Consider the following 18,503-nt stretch of genomic DNA (forward strand, 5'->3'; position numbering starts at 1 on the left):
TTGGCAACAGATATTAGCTCAGGTACCAATCCTTAAAAAAATAAAAAGTAAATAAAATAAAGTTTTGGGTTTTTTTTAAGTAAATCAAGGTGGAAAGGAAAAAAATCTGAAAAATTCACCAAGAAAATATGAACCATAGTATGTTATGGTAGAATGAAAACTGGAGGACAAGAGTTTGTGCTTTGTCTTCCTATTAAACCAAATTCTGCCCCTTAGCTTTGACCCTGGTCTCAGCTTTTTTCACTTAGCGATGTGCATTTCAGTTTCCTCTGAAAGCCAAAAAGCTGCAATGCCTGATTCAACATAATTTCTGACATCCTTGAATTCCTGACTGACTAAAAGTTCCATGATTGCAAGAAATTACAGTGAAATCGAATCGGCTGAGCCCTGTCAATCATACTCTCAGGCACATCAACTGGCTTTTTTGTTAATACCTGAGTATTTACTTTCACAAATAAGTGAACATTGAAAATTTAATTTGAAGTGAAAAAAAGCCACTGGACTGTCTCAGGTGAGGACGTACGTAATGGGCCCCTTTGGGATGACTGTATCCGCATTGGTGGGCTCCTCTGTTGCCCATGGCACCCGTCCTCACACTGACTACAGACATACATTTCCATGACTCCCAGGCTAACGGCTGCCTCCAGATCCAATATTTGGCCCAAGGCCATTAAAAACCCAGTGAGGCCGTGACCTCCCTCTAACCAACTTCTTTTTGTTGTTATTGTGGTAAAATACACACAGCATAAAGTTTACCGTCTTAACCATTTTTAAGTGCACAGTTCAGTGGTGCGAAATGCAGCTACACTGTTGTGCAGCCATCCCCACCACCCATCCCCATAACTCTTTCATCTTGCAAAGCTGAAGCTCTGTCCCCATTAAACAAGAACTCTCCGTTCCCTCCTCCCCCAGCCCCTGGCAGCCATCATGCTACCTTCTGTTTCTACGAATCTGACTACTCTAGGTCCCTCACGTAAGTGGAATCACACGGTATCTGTCCTTCGTGACTGGCTTATTTCACTTAAAGGTGTCCTCAAGATTCATTCATGTTGCAGCATGTGTCAGAATTTCCTTCCTTTCTAAGGCTGAATAATATTCCATAGTACGGATATACCACAGTTTCCTTATCCGTTCATCCATCAGGGGACACTTGGGTGGTTTGCACATATTAGCAATTGTGAAACTAACCAACTTCTTGACTAAAGCAGGTGACCTCAGCCTGCAGCTGGACTCATCTGGTGATGACCTCACCTGAAGATGGACTGTGCCTGATGACAACCCCAGATGCAATCATCCACGGTCTCTGCCCCACTGTACCCCCATCAGATGTCTCCTCCACCCAGACTCCCTCTTACTCTCCCACTTGCCCTCCTCCTCCATGTGGTCCCAGCCTCTGTAGATGCCCTCACCTGTCTTTCCACTCTCGCTTTCTGCTCCCAGACCTCTGCTCACCTAACCCCACCCCGTCACCCTGCCCTCTTGGGAGGCATGTGAGCCTCGCCAAAGTGTACAAACTGTTGGCTAAGTCACAAGCACCTGTTCACTTTCCTGTTCATATCATAGCCTCTCCAACCAATCTTAAGAAAACCTTCAAGACAGCATAACTCTTTCCATCTATTGGCCACATCTCCAAGCCACCTTCCCAGTGGGTACAAACTCTTGATTTAAGCTCAAAACAGACAAATGGACACACAAACAGAAAAGATTAACAAACCACATATTCTGTCACCACTCACCCAACAGAGACAAGATCAGTCAAGAAACCAAAAGAAGCAGGCACCAGAAATCAAGTCCTCCAAAAGAACCAAAATTCGCTATGGGAAATGTCCTCATGGAAAACCTTAAGGAGGATCCTCAAAAAATTAAGGATAGAACTACCGTATGATCCAGCAATTCCACTTCTGGGTATTTATCCAAAGAAAACAAAAACACTAATTGGAAAGATATATGTACCCTCATGTTAATTGCAGCATTATTTACAATAGCCAAGATATGGAAGCAATCTAAGTGTCCATTGATGGATGAACAGATAAAGAAGTTGTGCTACGTATACACAATGGAATACTACTCAGCCATAAAAAAGAACAAAATTTTGCCATTTGTGACAACAAGGATGGAGCTTGAGAGTATTATGCTAAGTGAAATAAGTCAGACAGAGAAAGACAAATACTGTATGATCTCACTAATATGTGTTAAAAAAAAAAAAAAAAACAGACAAAAACAAACCAAGCTCACAGATACAGAGAAGAGACTGGTGCTTGCTGGGGTCGGGGGATGGGGGAATGGATGGAGGTGATCAAAAGGTATAAACTTCCAGTTATAAAATCCATTAAGTCCTAAGGATGTAATGGACAGCATGGTGACTACAGTTAATAATATGGTATCGCATATTTGAAAGTTGCTAAAGGGGTAGATCTTAAAAGTTCTCATCACAAGAAAAAAATTTTTCTGTAACTATGTGTGGTGACGGATGTCAACCAAACTTAGAGTGGTGACCATTTTGCTATATATACAAATATTGAATCATTATGTTGTACACCTCTAACATAATGCTCTATGTCAATTATACCTCAATTAAAAAAAAAATCATGTTCTTACCATGCCACCAAAAGATAAGAACCCAGAGCACAGGACCAGAGTGGGACTCCCCGTGTGGCCCTCGATTGCCAGTCAGGAGTGGCACCCAAGGGCTCCGAGAGGCCATTACCTTGAGGGAGTGAAGGGGCATCTGAAGGCAAGGTCCAATCCACGCCTCATCGGGTCACCCACACCGCATGGGGATGCAGCCCACAATTAGGGAGATGACTATATTCGGGCTACAGCAACAGGAAGGAAGTTCGCTAATGAGGAACGTCTGCAAGGAAAGGAAGGGCTTGGGTTTTTCAAGAGGTGGGTAAACAAGGGAGTCATGAGGAAGGGGGGTGTCATGGCATACGTGAGGGCAGAGTGGTCCTCCAGGGTCAGCCATTTCCCAGAGCACAGAAGAATGGCGTTCTCAACCATCACGCTTTTCCAGCGCACGTGGCTCCCGTCAACTTCAGGATTGGCCATCTGACCCACTGCTTCTGTGTGTTTGCTGGCTCGTGTGTGAGTTTCCACTGTGTGCGTCTGTCGCAGTGCTCTGCATGCCTGCGTGTGCAGAGCGCGTGCAGGACTCGTATCTGAGTTTCTGGTGGAGTGTGTTTGTGTGTGTTTTAGGCTGAGGGCTCGCTGCATCACGTGGTCGGGTCGGCCAGGCTGTGCGTGGCTGCTGCAGGCTCTCTCTGTCCCTGTGTTTGTTTGCTGTGGGATGTGTGTGTTTCCTGGTGTGTCTGTCTCTGTGTTTCTGTGTGTCAGATGATGTGTGTGTGTTTGTGAGGCGTGTGTCTCAATGTTTCTGTAGATCTGGTGGAGTGTGTGTATGGCAGGTTGTGTGTGTTTGTCTGGTGGCATGTATGTATGTGTGTCAGCGTGGGTCCATCTGGGGGTCTCTGGCTGAGGATGTACGTGATTGCACAGTGAGTGCTCCTGTGGGTCTGGTGGGCTGTGTATGTGTGTGTGTGTTGCAGGTTCTGCGTCTCTCTAGATGCTTCTGTAAGTTGGTGGTGTATGTTTTTGTGTTGCAGGGTCATGTCTGTCTTGTGTGTTCTATGTGGCCCGTGGTGCGTGGTTGTGTGTTGCAGCGAGTGTCTGTCTCGGTGTGCCTGTGTCTGCCGGACACAGTGTGTATGGCGGAGTGAGTCTGTTTTTTCCTGTTTCTGTGCATCAGCAGGATCTGGCGTGTCCTGCGGGTAATCATGCTTCCCCGCGTTCCTGTGGGCTGGCTGAATGGATCTGTTTGCTGTAGCGCGTGTGTCTCTCTCGGTGTTTCTGTGGTGGTTCTGGTGCATATGTGTGGTGTTACAGGTGTGTTTCTGTGGGCGATGGACTGTGTGTTTGTGTTGGAGAGGGAGTGTCTGTTTCTGTCTAGTGGACTGTGTGTGTGTCCTGGCAGGTGAGTTCTCTCTGGGTCTGGTTGTATGTGTGGGTCCATGTCGAGTGTGTGTGTGTGTCTCAGTGTTTCTGTGCGTCTGGTGGTATGCGCGTTGTTGTGGGTGAGTGTCTCTCCACGTTTCTGTGGGTCTAATGGAGTGTGTGTTGTAGGGCGAGTTTCTCTCAGCGTTTCTGTGTGTGTGGTGGTGTGTGTGTAGCGGTCTCTCTGTGTGATGTGTGCTACGTCCCTTTTGAAACCCAGCCGGGCTCAGGCCTTCTCCAGTCCCACATTCCTCCCGCTCCTTTGTGCTCTGAGCTACAGAAAATATTTGCGTTTTCCACGACTCATAATTTTTCCTCCTCAATCGCTACCAGATGTGGGTCCTGTGGTCCCCATCCCCATGGCAACGGAGGTTCCAGCAGCCATGGTTCCCTTTTGTGGCGCCTGCCCTGGGAGCTGGCACTGCTGCAGGCCTGAGGGGGTGGGGAGGAAGCGTGTGTTGGGCAGAGGGGTGGGGAGGGGTCCCAGCAGCTCCTTCCCCAGGCAGCCACCCAGATCATCCCGGCAGCTTCTCAGCCTGGGTCATGCCTAGTCTTCAGGCCACAGTGTCTGGGTCCCGGGGTACAGGCGGCAGGGGCTGGCTTCCAGAAGTGCAGGAAGCACCCTGGCTCTAGGAGGCACCCACACAGCAGGGATCCTGAAGGTCAGGGTCTTGGATGCCTGTGGGGCTCCCAGGGCAAGGGGAAGAGGAGCCCCAGGAAAGGCCCAGTCGAGGTGACCACTCTGGTCTCCCCACACTGTGCTGATGCAGACTGCTAAGGAGAGGAAGAGCTAGAGCCAGGGGTTGGGAGGCTCAGAGGACAGCAGTGTGGCACAAGGCGGTGCTGTGGGGAAGGGCACAGCAAGACTGTGGTCGCAACCACTGCCCTGCCCTCAGTTATTGCCCTGCCCTTGCTGGGCCCAGCTGAGCATCTGCCCCTCCTGGCTGACTTCAAGCTTGTGTTCTCAACCCCAGCAGCCAGCATGGCCTGGTGCCCAAATGCTAGCCAGCCACAGGGCCACGGCTGGGTGGGTGCCCAGCTGGCCCAAAGAAAGCAGCATGCCCTGGAGACAGGGAGCCTACATTTCACGTGCTGCCTGACCAGGCCAGATGCAGGGACTGTCTGTGCAGCCCACGCCAGATGTCCTGTCCGTGGCCTGAGGCCATCTCCACTCAGGTGGCTGAGCCCCTGTATGGGTGACTGAAGTTGACCTCAATGTGGTATCCGGCCAGAGGGTGACAGACTTGCCAGGTGAGATCCCAGAGCTGCCGGGGTTGCTGAGACTCATGCTGTGCTGGGGGCTGCAGGGCAGAGGTAGTGAGAGGATTGGAGTATCCTGGCAGAATCTCCTGAAGGAAAGAGCTGAGCATCTAAAGATGGGAAAGAGGCCCGCCCAGCAGAGGCAAGGAGATGGGAAGAACCCAGACGTATGGAGGGCAGTGGGCGCTGTAGAAAGATAAGGCTCCGTTGCTCAGGAAGGTCACTGGGGAGGCCTGCCTGACAGCCTGAAGCAGTGAAGACACTAGGGGACAAATGGTCACAGAAGGCCAGGCCAGAGGGAGGGCTGGCCGAGGCCAGGCAGTGGGGTGCTGCCTGCGAGGCCAGCCAGGGCTGTGAGCCAGGCACGCTCCCCTCCCTCTCCTCACCTCCCGAGGACAGGCGGGGTGGGCGGGTGAGAGTTTCCGGCTGAGGACAAGCAGCCCATTGAGGCGGACAGCGGGGCTCTGTGCACCGCCAGACCGCCTTGTTTGTGCCAGATGAGGCCCTGCTGGAGGCTGTGCCCGTGGCCCACTGCACCCTGGCCCCAGCCTCTGACCTGCCCCAGCCAGACCAAACAGCTCAGAGCCCCCAAGTGTAACAGCAGTGGCCCAGGTCAGAAGCAGCCCCACACACTGGCTCCTTGTAGCCAAGGGACTCCACCCTATCTGTTCCAGTCCATCCTTCATCCCAGGCGGTCAGTCCAGGATGAGGCAGGCCAAGGTGGGTGCCCAATAAATTTGATAGACAAATGAATGATGAGCAGATGGGCACAACCCACTTCCAGTGTGGTCCCAGGAGACCCAAACCTGGGTTCCCAGGCTCTGCTTAGGTCGAGGGGTCCTGGGGGCATGAGTGCAGGTGGAAGAGGTCACATGCAATTTCTTTGGAGGGACATCCTTGTTTGAGGCCCAGCAGATAAGAAGCAGTCAGAGCACAGGAAGAAAGAAGGCATTTTATTAAGAAAGCTTTGGCCAAGCCCCTACCAGGAGGAGCCCATCCTGGGGCACCCGGATGGGGTGGGAGCAGCCCTGCCGGGGGCCTATAAATATGTCTCCTCAGGCCACTGGAGTCGCCCCTCTGATTCCCACGGCTGTGAAGTGGTGGGAGGCCATCAAAACCAGCTTGACAGCTGAGGGGCCAGGGCTGGGGAGGCTGGGGCTGGGGGTACAGGGAGGGGAAGGGTTGGGACGGGCGGAGGGAGCCGGGGAGAGCTGACCCCTGAGGAGTAGAGACCAGCCCTCCTCCCCAGGCTCAGGTCAACCAGATGCCTGGGGGCCAGGCCAGCAGAAGTAGCCTTGGGCTACCAAGAAAGGAGCCTCCAGCCAGAGGCGCCAGGCCCTGGCCAATGAGAGGCAGGCAGGGCAGAAGCGCTTTGGCCTCAGCCAATGAGAAGGCAGCCCCAGCCAAGGGCGCGCCTGGCCAGTAAGAGGTGGTCACTAGGCAGAACCCTCCCGTCCTCGGCCTTCGAGACCCGGGCTAGTCGGAGCCCTCTGTAACTCGGCCATTGGGAAGGGAGTCGCCAGCTAAGCGCCTGTGAGGCCTCGACCAAAGTGACGGGACCTTCCCGCCGGAGCGCCGTGCTCTAATCAAGGAGCCGCCGCTGGAGCCTGAGCCAGGGGGATGCCGCCTCCGCCAGGCCGCTCCGGGCCTCGAGCCCCTGGAGGCCGCTGTGCCCAGGCCGCCGCGGGAGACGCCGCGGGGGGGCGGGACGCGGGGTGGCAAGCAGCGCTGCGAAGCCGGGGGGAAGCTGCGGGCACCGCGGGGCCACCGCCTGCTACAGGGTGGGCGCGCTCGCCCTGCCCAGCTCGCCCGCCGCTTCCCGGCTCTTCTTGCGCGGCGGCTTCTGGATGGGGGTCTTCTTCCGAGGAGTGTCTGGCACGGGCGCGCAGGCCGCCGCCTTCTCGGGCCCCGGGGCCTCGGACGCACGGGGCGCGCGGGCCGGCGACGCGGGCAGCACCGAGCGCTTGGCCTTCTGCGGCGGCGCCGGCTTCTCTCGGGGGCCTTGCGCGCCTGGGAGCCCCTCGGCGCGGCCCAGGCTGCGAGTTTTGTCCCGCAGCTCCGCGGCCAGCAGGGAGGCGGCTTCGGGCGCGCTGCGCGGGGGACCGCCAGCGTCCGTGGGCTCCGAGAGGCCAGGGCCGCGGCCTCGCGCCCGAGCCCGGGGCGGTGAGGGTGCGGCGACGGCTGGCCCCTCCTCCGCCAGCCCTGGGGGCCGCGGCATCACGTCTCGGGCCCGGGGGCTCCCGGGCTCCTCCGGCCGAGCCGACGTGTCGCTGGGCGTCCGTTTCCTCTTGCTGGGGCTAGGCGTGGCCTCGAGGCCCGAGGGTGGCGGCGAGGGCGCACGGGCAGCGGCAGCGGCGCCGTGCTTGCCGTGGATCCAGGACACCTTGGGCTTGGTGGCAGGGTCGGGTGGCGGCGGCTTCCTGCGCTCAGGCGATGGCGAAAGGGACAGGCCTCCAGCCTCGCCCCGCGCCCGGGCCGGCCGGGCCTCGCGCCGGGCCACGCGCGCATACAGCGCCCCGCCTGGCCCCTCCACGCTCGACGCCGACCGCTCGCTGTCCGAGGACGCGGGGAGGGGCGTCGCCTCCTCAGCTGACGCCGGCGCGGGCGAGGGCGCCAGCGCCTCCGCAGGGGCGGTGGGGGCCTCCAAGTCCCGGCTCTCGGTTGGCGCCTCTGACGGGGCGGCGGGGGGAGAACGGGGCGGTCACCAGCTCCAGAAAGGGCTCGGGCCGTCCAACATCCAGGCGCAAACCTTTGCCTTCCCCCTATCCCTTCCCTCCCCTCCCCCCTCCCTCTTCCTCCCCGCTCTGGCTGGTGCTCAGTGGCCCTGGCATCCAGAAATGCCTGGCGCATTAACCACAGTGAGCGCTAACCGCAAACAACAGTGCAGAGCTCCAGGGCGCGCGGCTGAGCCCCAGCCTTGCCTCGTCTCGCACCCCTCCCCCACCACATCCCCAGCCTGGGGGGGGCCACCATCATCAAATCTGACCCTCGAACACCTCCAAGGGGATTCATTATCCTTCTTTAGGAGATAAGGCTTCTAAGGCTCAGACGTTAGTCACCTGCCCAAGGTCACCCAGTGGGATGGTCAGGGGAGGAGAGGCCAGAATCCCAGCCCATCAGGCTCCTTCCCAACGTGTGTGGGCCAAGGCTTCAGGCAAAGGTATGCCCCCATATTCTACAGACCCCTCCCCTACTCCTGTCTCCTCTGCCACCTCCTTCTCTTTGCCTGGTCTACCCCAGAAGTGAACCTGGGCTATAGCAAGACACAAGAGAGCCACCCACCTCCCCAGACCCCACACCAGTCGAATGCCAGACAGCACAGAACCCCACTCTGCAGCTCAGCTGTGTGTACAACCCCATTAACAGCATCACCATGCCCTTCCTCTCCATGCTGCCTGTTCCCCAGAGCACATAGATCTTATAAGCTGGAACATTTCACTGGGCTGGAGCCAGGTGCAAACAGAGCGGTACTCACCCTCGTGGGGTACGCAGTACACAGGGCCTTCATCAGTGGTGTCGAAGGAGGAGAAGGAAGCCCGGGAGGACCACGATGGAGAGGGCTGCTCTAGCCCCGAGGGTGGCTCCAGGAAGCTGCAGTTGAGTGTGTTATCCAGGTCATGATGGGCTACTGGGGAAGAAGGAAGGCACAGCTGCCCAGGGCCCCACCTGCCCCAGCCTGTGCCCGCCCTAGCCCTCCTGCCACAAATGGAGTGTCCAACACCAGCCCTACCCCAGGCTGTCAGTGGGACAGACAATTGAACAGGCTGAGTGACACTAGGCCAGGACAGGGGAATGGGTAGCAGTGAACCCAGGAAAGAGAGAGAAGAGAGAACAGCATACTCAAAGATGCAAGGCTAGCTTATGCAAACCAGGGACCTGAAAAAGGTTGGGCTGAAGTGCTGGGAAAAGAGACAGGGCCGGAGAGAACACCTGGCTAGGGACCAGTCATCAGGGCCTCTAAGCCATGCTTCAGACCCTGCCTCATGGGCCCTGGGGAACCTTGGAGCATTTTTTTCAGCCCAAATGTGTAGTAGCAAGGCCACCCTTTGGCTCAGCACATCTCAGCAGGCTGCACCCCAATGCCTGGCCTCCACAGGTGCAGACCCCACAATCGGGGAATCACAGAGGCTGGCTGGCCTGTCCCCTTTCCACAGATAAGATGTGGAGTCCAGCCCCCACACCTGTGTCCACGCATCCCACTCTGCTGAGTAGGCCAAGGGGCTTTCTCAGCGCTCTCAATCTTTACCTCCCAGGAGACTGGCTTCCCCTCCCCCTCATCTTCTGAAACAAGTGGTCAGTGTAGACAGAGAGAAGCAGCACCTCCCCCAACCTGGAGTCTTGAGGTAGGTGGGGGGGGGGGGGGGGCGGGGACCAGCCTGCCACCTTCACGGAAGGACCCAGGACACTGCAGGAGATCCGGGCAGGGGGCCGGGTCTTCTTCGTGTTGGCAAAGCTTTCCCATGCACAGGCGCCCCGCGTTCACCTGCAGCTCCCCACTAGGACTTAGAGTGTACTCCAGCAGACTGTGGAGGGCCTGCCCGACCCGGATGTCCACACACCCACACCACACCCCAGGTGCCATCACTCACACTCACCAAGACGGGCCCCAGCCTCCCACACATGCCCCACACCTGCCTGCACTCCCAGGACTCCTGCTTTCCTCCCCGGGCTCGCCTGAGTCAGCATCGCCCCTTTCCTTCTCTCTGGTCGCACCTCCCCAGGCCCACCCGTATCCACACTCGAGGCCCCGCATTTCCTACACCGATCCCTTCCCACCCATTTCCCAGCAGCCTTCTGCGTAGAGAGGTGTTCCACCAGAGACCCCGTGCTGGCATCCTTACCTACCACCTTGGGCAGCTTCTGCCTGCGGAGCGGGATCCGGGGCAGCTTCATGCTAATACGGCTGAAGCGCCCGCAAAGTCGCTGCGGCGCCTTCTTCCTCCCAAACTTGAGCTCCCTGAGGGGTCGGGGGCCTGAATGAGGGGGCGGGGCTTGGGCGGGGCCTGGAGAGGGCGGTCCGATCTTGGCGCGAGCCAAAACACGGGAGGGCGGAGCCTGAGCTAAAGATAGGCAGGGGTACGCCCTAGGGGCGGGGCCTGGGCATGGGCCAGGGGCAGGGTGGGCGGCGCGCCAGACACTGTGCGGTCTGAACTCAGTAGGGAGCAGGATGGCATCCGGGCTCACCGGCGTGCAGGGTCCTTGCCGCGGCAAGCGCAGCAGCAGCCGAGCAGCGAGAGCAGCAGGCCGAGGAGCAGGGCAAGCAGCGCGCCCGCGCCCATCACGCCCTTGCGCTGGTTGGTCTCTGTTGGGAGGAAGGGGTTAGCGCGGATGCCGGCACACCCGCACCCGCCTCCAACCGGACGCTTCCCCCACCCACTCACCCAGGCGGCAGGCACCAGTGACCGGGTCGCACGAGTCCTCGTGGCAGCTGCAGGCTTGGGCGCAGTCCACACCATGGAGCCCGGGCGGGCACGTCAGGTTACAGCTGCCGGAGCGCGGGGTCAGGGAGGGCCACAGCGGCCCTCGGTGACGCGTCCCGCCCTCGCCCCCGTGGCCAGCCAGCCGCGGTCCTGGAGCCGGTTCTCCAGCTCCATTCTCTAGGGATTGATGCTGCCCGCCGCCCCCCCTCCCCCAATTCTGGCACATACTGGGCGACCGATGTGTTGGAAATGAATGTGTGCACGGGACAGGGTCTGGGGACAGTATCCACGGCCACCCGGCCGCAGTGCCCATTTGCCCTGACTCTCGTATGAATGGGAAAAGGGGCTACCAGGCCAGGCCCTTGTCTCTAAGTGGAGGTCCCTGGTCGCTCTACACCAGCTCGGGGTCTCCTCAGCCCTGCAGTCCTCAGGAGCCTCGGACCACAGGCTGAACTGATCGCCAGGTCCCGCTCGGAGCCCCGGCTCCACATCAGGGCAGGAAACTGCCCCAAAAAGCCTGTTGTCACGCCCTCAGCGGCAGCACCTGGGGTCTGGCTGAAGCCCTGAGTGGGGTGCGTACCCTCCAACCCCTTTGGATCCCCGGACACTCACTGGGGCCCGTGGACGCCGGGGCTGCACAGGCAACGCCCCGACTGGAAGTCGCAGTGGCCGCTGCCGCAGTCGGCGCACACGAATGCACAGTCCTCGCCGTACGTGCCATTGCTGCACTTGGTCTCGCACCTAGGAACGCGGGGAGGGGGCGTCCGCGGAAATGGGGGCAAACGAACCCAAAGCCCATAGTGCCCTCTGCGGGAGGCATGTGGGTGGAAGCAGGGCTGGGGGACTGCGTGTCGGGGGCTGATTCGGGCTTGGGCTGCTCACCGGTCGCCGATCCAGCCCGCGTTGCAGCGCGTGCACTTGCCGGTGACGTGGTTGCAGGCATGCCCGTCGCGGCAGGGCGGGCAGCGGTGACCGCAGCCCTCGCCGTAGAAGCCGGTGGCGCACGGCTGGTCGCACTTGGTACCGTTCCAGCCTGGCTCGCACGTCAGGCAGCGGCCCTCGGCCACCGTGCATGGCTGCTGGCCCTTGCACTGGCCGCATCTGGGGAAGGGGCGGGAGGCTAGGCGTGGCCCGGAGCCGCCTCACCCCCGCCCCCTTCGGGGGCCCGCCCTTTTTCCTCCCTCCTCCCCGGCTGGGGGCCCGCGCTTACCGGCGGCGGCAGCCCAGGCCGTAGAAGCCGGCAGGGCACGGCTCCCGGCAGTACTTGCCGCGGTAGCCCGGCTCGCAGGCGCACGTGCCGTCCACAGGGTGGCAGCGGCCGCGGAAGCACTGGCAGTAGCGCTCGCAGCGCGCGCCGAACGTGCGCTCGCGGCACTGGCAGCGGCCGCTCTGTTGCTCACACGGCGACGTGTTGCAGGCGCACTGATTATTGCAGCTGCGGCCCCACCAGCCTGCGTGGCACAGGCACGCGCCCGTCTGTGGGTCGCAGCGCGACGTAGCGCTGCAGTAGCACGCGCTGGCGCACTGCGCGCCCCACCAGCCAGGCTCGCAGCGACACGCGCCGCTCCGCGGGTGACACGCGCCGTGCTGGCATTGGCACGCATGCTCGCAGCGTGCGCCCCAGCGCCGCGCGTGACACGTACACTGGCCGGTCACATCCTCACACTGCCCGTGTGGGTGGCAGATACACAGTTCCTTGCAGTCGGGGCCCCAGAACTGGCGCGGGCACTCTGCAGGAGCGAGCGGAGAGGGTGGGAGGCCCGGGCGCTCGCCAGGGAGCCCAGACCCAATCTGAACCCGCCCGGGTCCTGCCCCTCGCCTTTGGGGACCCGCCCCCAAACTGCATCCAGTTCGCAGATCAGACCCCGCCCTACTCACAGGCCCCGCCCATCTCTCTAGGATCCCACTCCACCGCCCAGAGCCCGCCCGAATCCGTGCTCACTGGTGTCGCAGTTGGCACCGAAGTAGCCATGGCGGCAGCGGCACTCGCCTGGCCGCACGCACACCTCGTTCTCCGAGCACGTGGAGTTGCCTTCGCACACCGCTGCGGATGAGACGAGCCCAAGCTACCGCGTGTCCAGCCCCCACACTATCCCCTCCTCTCCGTGCCCCCACCCCCTGCCCAGGTCCCCAAAATGCCTCACTCACCGATCCCACACTCGTCCCCCTGCTGCCTCCAGCCGGCGCAGCACGTGGGCTCCTGGGAGCTGCAGGCAGAGAGAGGGAGCCTGAGCCCCAATCCCCGTACTCGCTGGGGCTCCCCAGCAACCTGTGCCCTGGCCTCAGGAGGTGCTTAAGGAGGCCTCACTGTGTACTGCGTACTGTTGTAGGTTCGGGAGATTCCCAGTGAATGAGAAAGACACAAATGCCAGCCCTTGGGGAGCGGACACTGGGAAGCACAGAGGGCAGACCACCAACAGATCTAACCTCCAAGAAATTCCCAGTTCCCTCTACAAGGGACCTTCCCACCCCTCCCCATCCCACTAACTGCTCTGTGCCCTCCTCCCACATCCACTAGACCGCATATGTGCCAGGACTGGCAGCAGTGAGGTGGGGGGCTGGGGAGGGGTCCCTGGGCCTAGAGGACCTGCTCAAGCATGGAGGTCTAGGGTATCCCCGGGGGTGGGGGCTGGGCCAGTTGGGTGTTAGGGATCCAGATGTGACATGACCTGGACAGCGCCAGGACTGGCTGGGCGAGACAGGCACAGCTGGATGCCCAGTGGGGCTAAGTGCCAAGGCAGATGGGCAGCCTCTCAGTGAGGGGGGGTGTGGCCACAGTGAGGTGTCTACCCGGTGGAGGGGCCTTCTGGAGGGAAGGGCACATCCGGGGAGTCCTCCAGGAGAGTAAGGAAAGTAAGACTGTGAGGGCTCCAGGGCACTGGGGCAAGTTGTGGGGTGGAGGAAGGAGATAGTACAGCATCTATTTATACTTCCATAAAACCTTACTTAATTTTATTTGGCTTTAAAAGGTACAAGATGTTACCGCAGTAGGAGGTAAATAATTTATAACTGTCACATATCGGAGTGGTACAGCCTCCAAAACCCTGGGCTGATGGGGTGTGTGGGCACAAAGGTTTGGAGGCCCTGCCCATGTGAAGCCATAACCACTAGAGAGGGTGCATGAGGGTGAGCCGGGGTGTGCCCACACTCAGGGACAAAAGAGGCTGAGAAGGGACAGACTCTCAGGCTGCAGCTTCATACAGTCCCATAATTCCTAGAAAACATTCACACAAATCCTAAAGGCACATTGCAACCATTCACACTTTAGAGAAAAGGAGTGTGCTTCTTCAGAGGATCTGAATCTAGAACCTGGATGTGGTGGTGGGAGGAGGTGGGAAGGGGGCCTGAGGACCCTGGTGGAGTGGGACAGGCTGGGAAGGGAAAGGCTGCAGCTGCCTCACCTCATGCCCCTCAGAAGATGCCCCCAACCATTCCTCAGCTGGGGAGCATTGCTACACCCTAGATAGGCCCCAGGGCCCAACCGCACAGAAAGAGCTTGGTTCTCCCTCAGGCCAAAGATGTGGGACCTGTGGAACACAACCCATAAAATCTCAGACAGCAGGGAATGGGCCCAGCTTCTTTTCCACAAAGAAAACTGGAAAGCAGACACAGGGACACAAGGCAGTCCTGACTTTTCCTACCCCCCATTGTCTCCACCCACCCAGCCCTGCCCAGGGCTGCTAGGTGCCCGGCTGTAGGTAGACCCAGGGCTGCTGGCCATCCCCTTTCTGCCTTTTCCGCCTGTTCTGAACCCAGGTCCCTGGGTGGAGAGCCTCTGCAGGTGTCCCTCCTGCAGGCAGCCTTGCCAGATGGCCTGCTGGGATGGCCCTGGAAGCACTGACCACATTCCACTCTGGCCACATGGCTCTGTGGTTGGGAGCCTAGTTTTAGGGCCACACTAAGTTGGATTTGATGCCTGGGTCTGCCACTTGCTGTGTGACCTTAGGCACAGAACTTCACCTCTCTGGACTTCAGACTCATCTGTAGAATGGGGCCCATGGGTTTAGCAGGATGATTAAGAGAATCAAGATGTGTCAAGCGTTTGGCATGAACTAAGAGCTCAGGCAAAGCTATAGTCTGCTCTCCAGCCCGTGCTGAGCAGGCTCCAGGAAGCCTCTCAGTTCACCTGTTCCCCCCTGCATGGCCAGCACCCAGGCCCCACCCCAGCAGAACTAACATCTCCCAGCAGGACAGAGCCCATGGGCGTTCACCAAGAATAGGAGGTCGAGTCTGTGGGACAGCCACCTTTCCTTCTGGAAAGGGCTGGCAGACAAGGCCGGGCTGCGGTGGCGAGCCCATTCTCCCCAGATCTTATGAAAGTGAGATGAGGAGAAAGACGACCTGGTGCAGGGGACAGTTCCTGCACTCCAGCTGTCAGTTGGCGAGCCCCTGGGGAGCCAGGCCACAGGCTGGGCCCAGGCCCCTCAGCAAGCGGGCCATGCTGCAGGCTGCTTCTGCCCTCTGTAGATCACTGTTAGTGCAAACAAAGCTGCCACGATTTAAACCGTGATCTTGAACCTGCCCGTGCGGCTGCAGCAAAGCTCCCAGAACACTGCTTGTTCACTGTGCCAGTGTCTGTCCCCATTCTCTCCCGAATCCAGTCAGGAGGCTACTCTGCCCCCCACACCATCTGGGACCCTATACCTGCCTGACTGTCCTCCTGCCCCCCCTGACATCCCTTCTCTGGTTTCTGACCCCTCCTTGGCTCTCTCTTCTCTCCTCCATCCACACTAGCTCCCTCAAGAAGCTCACTAGGTCCCATCAAGACGCCATGCATCAGAGATCTCCAGTGGGGCCCTCCCCCCTCAAAACTGAACACTTAGCCTCCCCCTACCTCGAGTTTTTCCCATCTCAGGTAAGCCCTGTCCTTCCAGGCTAGGAGGCTGAAACGCCGGCAGCAGCATCCCTGATTCTGCTCTCTCTCAGCGCACACCAGATCCATCGGAAACATGGCTCTACCTCCCAAACTGGACCTAGGAGGGCATGGGCCACTGGTCCCCTGCCAGGCCCCAGCCTTGTGAGAGCCCACTCTCACTCTCTCTGGTTTCTGCTATCTAGCCCTGCTTTCTGCCCTCCTGCCCCCAGGTCATCTGCCACCTGGCAGCCAACCCTGGTCAGATCCCACCCCTCCTCTGTGCAAAGCCACCAGGGGTTCCCATGGCCCTCAGACAAAAAGCTCAAGTCCTCACAAGAGGGGGCAGACCCCCTGTGGCCCACCCACCCTCACTCTCTGGCCTCTCCTCCACCACACCCCTCCTGGGCTCTGCCCAGCCCCGGCGGTCCTTTCTGTCTTCCCTCGAGGCCCTCTGCACTCAGGGCCTTGCCCCACACACCACCAGGCTCCACCTCCTCTCCTGCAGCCCTCTGTCCTCTCAGCCCTTCTCAGCGGGGCTCCCCAGACCACCCTAAGGGAAACCGCACTCCCCACTCAACACCTCCTCCCCAGCACTTGCTAGACATCAGATGATTTGCTGTAAGTCCCCTGTGTCTTGGGGACAGGGGCATTTGTCTCTGCTGCTGATCCCTGCACCGGTCTCAGGCCTGGCACACAGTAGGTGCTTGGGATTTTATTGGCTAAGTGCATGCTCATCTCCTCTGGTCCTCCTGCCTCCAGGGGAAGGGAACCACTGGCAGAAGCCTTGCCAGGCCTGGCCTTGGGAAGATAACAAAAGAGATGGCCCAGACCTGGGGTGGGTGGCGTCCACCGTGGCTAACCCTCCAGTCATCCCCCTCCACTCCATGAGGTGGGGACCACCACCAACCCTATTTGACAGGCAGAGACAGGTCTAGAGAGGTTAAGCGATTTGCTTGGGTCCACACAGGTGGGAAGACGTGGTGCCAGGATCTGAAACCGAAACCCGGGCTCTTGGCTACTGTAATAGGCCGCCTCGAGGGGAGGTCTCGGGGGAGGGAAGTGGGAGCAGGCTCTCGGCAGCTCCAGCCTGCCACCAGATCGCCCAGCACGGACCCCGCGGGGAAGGAGGGCTGAGGCGGACAGATAGGCCCGGGCGGCGAGTGCGCCCTCCCCCTCTCCAGGCATGGCCCCGCCCGCCACCGCCGCTGCATTCCTGGGGCCCGGGAGGCCCGGGAGGCGGCGGCGGCGTCGATGCGAAGCAGATGGCGGGCCAGGCCGGCCCCCGCCCCGGAGGCGGGGCTCGCAGCGGGGAGGGGTCTGCGCGCCTCGGGATCCGAGCTCGGAAACCCCGCGCGGCCCCCTCGCAGCCCCTTGTCTGCGGCGACCGCCGTGCCCCAGGACGCGGCCTCCTCCTGCCCTGCGGCCCAGGGCGCCCCGACGGGACCTAGCTCAGCGCCCAGGGGCCGCCTCTCCAGCTTCCCGCCCTCGCGACGCCCCCCTGACAGCCCCAAGGCGCTCCCACACTCGGGCTCCTTGTCCTCGCACGGAGCTGCCCTTCACCACGTCGTCGCCTCTGAAGGCAGATCAAGTCCTCCGACCCCTGCACCCACTCCTGGCGTCCTGTTCTCTGCTCTTCGCCCTCCGCGCAACGTCCTGGGCCCGCTGCCCTCCGGCAGGGCCTGTCCCTTATTAGGTTCCCCAGCCCGCTCCTCGTGGGGCCCCACATCTGCCCGGCCCCTCCGCGCACCCAGTATCCCCACCTGGGAATTCCACATCCTCCTGATCCCGGTACATGTCATTGTCCTTTCGATTCCCGCTTCTGGTCCACTCTGAGCGCAGGCTCCTCGGTGCCCACCGCCATCACCATCCTCCTCCCATCCGCGCCCACTCTTTCTAAGACTCAAATCTGTCCTTCCGAGTCTTACCTTCCTCAAGACCTCCCCGGCTCCCCACCTCTCAGCAGCGCCGCCCCATCTCCCCTCGACCCTCACCCTTCCTCTATCCCGGCTCGAGCCACACTCGTGCTGGGGCCTTTGCACATGCCATTCCATCTGCTTGGAATTCCCTTCTCGGACTTCTTCTTACAGCCTTCACAAGCCGGCCCAAGGGTCCCTTTCCCTAGGTCTGAACCCTCGGACACTGCCCGTCAGCAGTCAGGGCGCGCACGCACCCCTTTCTCCCCTCAGCTGACTTCCCCTCCGAGGGATCTTCGGATGCACCGTCGTGGCCAGGCGCTCAGGCTCGGCCTGGAGCGGAGCCGGCGTCGGCGAGGGCGGCCGAAGGGACCCACGCGTTTGGCGTAGGGAGGTCCCGGGCGCACCCCCCGCCCCGGGCCAGGCGCCCCCCTCCCCGCCGCCCCGAGCGTGCCCCTCAGCCCCCTCCCCCAGCCTGGCCGGGCTCCTACCCGGGCGCACGGCACACGTTGCGGCCGCGCGGGTTCAGCTCCTGGGGCGCCACGGAGCCGGGCAGCAGCCAGAGCAGCAGCAGCGGCAGCAGCAGCGGCGGCGGCGGCCCCTCGGCTCCCCGGCGCCGCGCCGGCCCGGCGCCCCAGGGCCCTGCGCCCTCCATGCGGCGCGGGGCAGGCGCGGGGCGGGCGCGGGCGCGGGTGCGGCCGCAGCGAGAGCGGCCGGAAGCGGAGTGCGCGGCCGGGCGGGGGGCGGCAGGAGGGGCGCCGGGCCGGGCAGGAAATTCCACATCGGCTCCCTGATCCCGGGCCAGCCGCGGCCGGCCAGGCGGCAGCGCCCGCCCCGCGCGCCAGACCCCACCCTCCGGCCGCGCCACCGCCCCTCCGCGCGGCCCCCGCCCCCACGCGGCTGCTCGCAAACTTGAGGGCGAACTTGGAGGAGAACCGCAGAGCGTTGGGGGAGGGACGGGCCGCTGGGGCCGCCCGAGGAATCCCCGGTCCCGCGCCTTTTCCTCCCCTCCCCAGACCCCCATCGGCGAAGCCGCCCCCGCGCGCTCACTGCGCGGCCCGG

General features: G+C 60.8%; 1 protein-coding gene across 3 annotated transcripts; it reads right to left on the reverse strand.

The window, feature by feature from the left end:
* Positions 1–6,186: 6,186 nt before the first annotated feature.
* Positions 6,187–18,211, reverse strand: SCARF2 (scavenger receptor class F member 2). 3 transcript variants are annotated; one of them, XM_070516603.1, is made up of 12 exons: positions 17,933–18,211; positions 14,075–14,200; positions 12,822–12,880; positions 12,616–12,717; positions 11,884–12,403; positions 11,556–11,774; positions 11,286–11,414; positions 10,635–10,738; positions 10,438–10,555; positions 10,095–10,210; positions 8,729–8,878; positions 6,187–7,923 (listed from the first exon to the last, which is right to left on the reverse strand). In XM_070516603.1, exons 1-12 carry the CDS (start codon positions 18,094–18,096, stop codon positions 7,028–7,030), a joined length of 2,703 nt encoding a protein of 900 aa, XP_070372704.1. In that variant the 5' UTR covers positions 18,097–18,211; the 3' UTR covers positions 6,187–7,027. The 3 variants fall into 3 exon arrangements, with proteins under 3 accessions (XP_070372704.1, XP_044631027.2, XP_070372705.1); XM_044775092.2 differs by having other exon boundaries at positions 8,729–8,881; positions 17,933–18,205; XM_070516604.1 differs by lacking the exon at positions 14,075–14,200 and having other exon boundaries at positions 8,729–8,881; positions 17,933–18,199.
* Between the last annotated feature and the right edge of the window lie 292 nt (positions 18,212–18,503).

Source organism: Equus asinus, chromosome 8 (assembly GCF_041296235.1).
Source record: "Equus asinus isolate D_3611 breed Donkey chromosome 8, EquAss-T2T_v2, whole genome shotgun sequence".
Lineage (NCBI taxonomy): Eukaryota > Metazoa > Chordata > Mammalia > Perissodactyla > Equidae > Equus > Equus asinus.

What these genes read in the sequence shown, in the direction of transcription:
- SCARF2 (XM_044775092.2), bottom strand. Translation starts at nt 18,096, where the DNA reads ATGGAGGGCGCAGGGCCCTGGGGCGCCGGGCCGGCGCGGCGCCGGGGA. An exon ending in GGCCTGGGCTGCCGCCGCCG is followed by an intron (nt 11,775 to 11,883) that starts GTAAGCGCGGGC and finishes CCCCTTCCCCAG; the next exon opens with ATGCGGCCAGTGCAAGGGCC. An exon ending in GCGGGCTGGATCGGCGACCG is followed by an intron (nt 11,415 to 11,555) that starts GTGAGCAGCCCA and finishes CCGCGTTCCTAG; the next exon opens with GTGCGAGACCAAGTGCAGCA.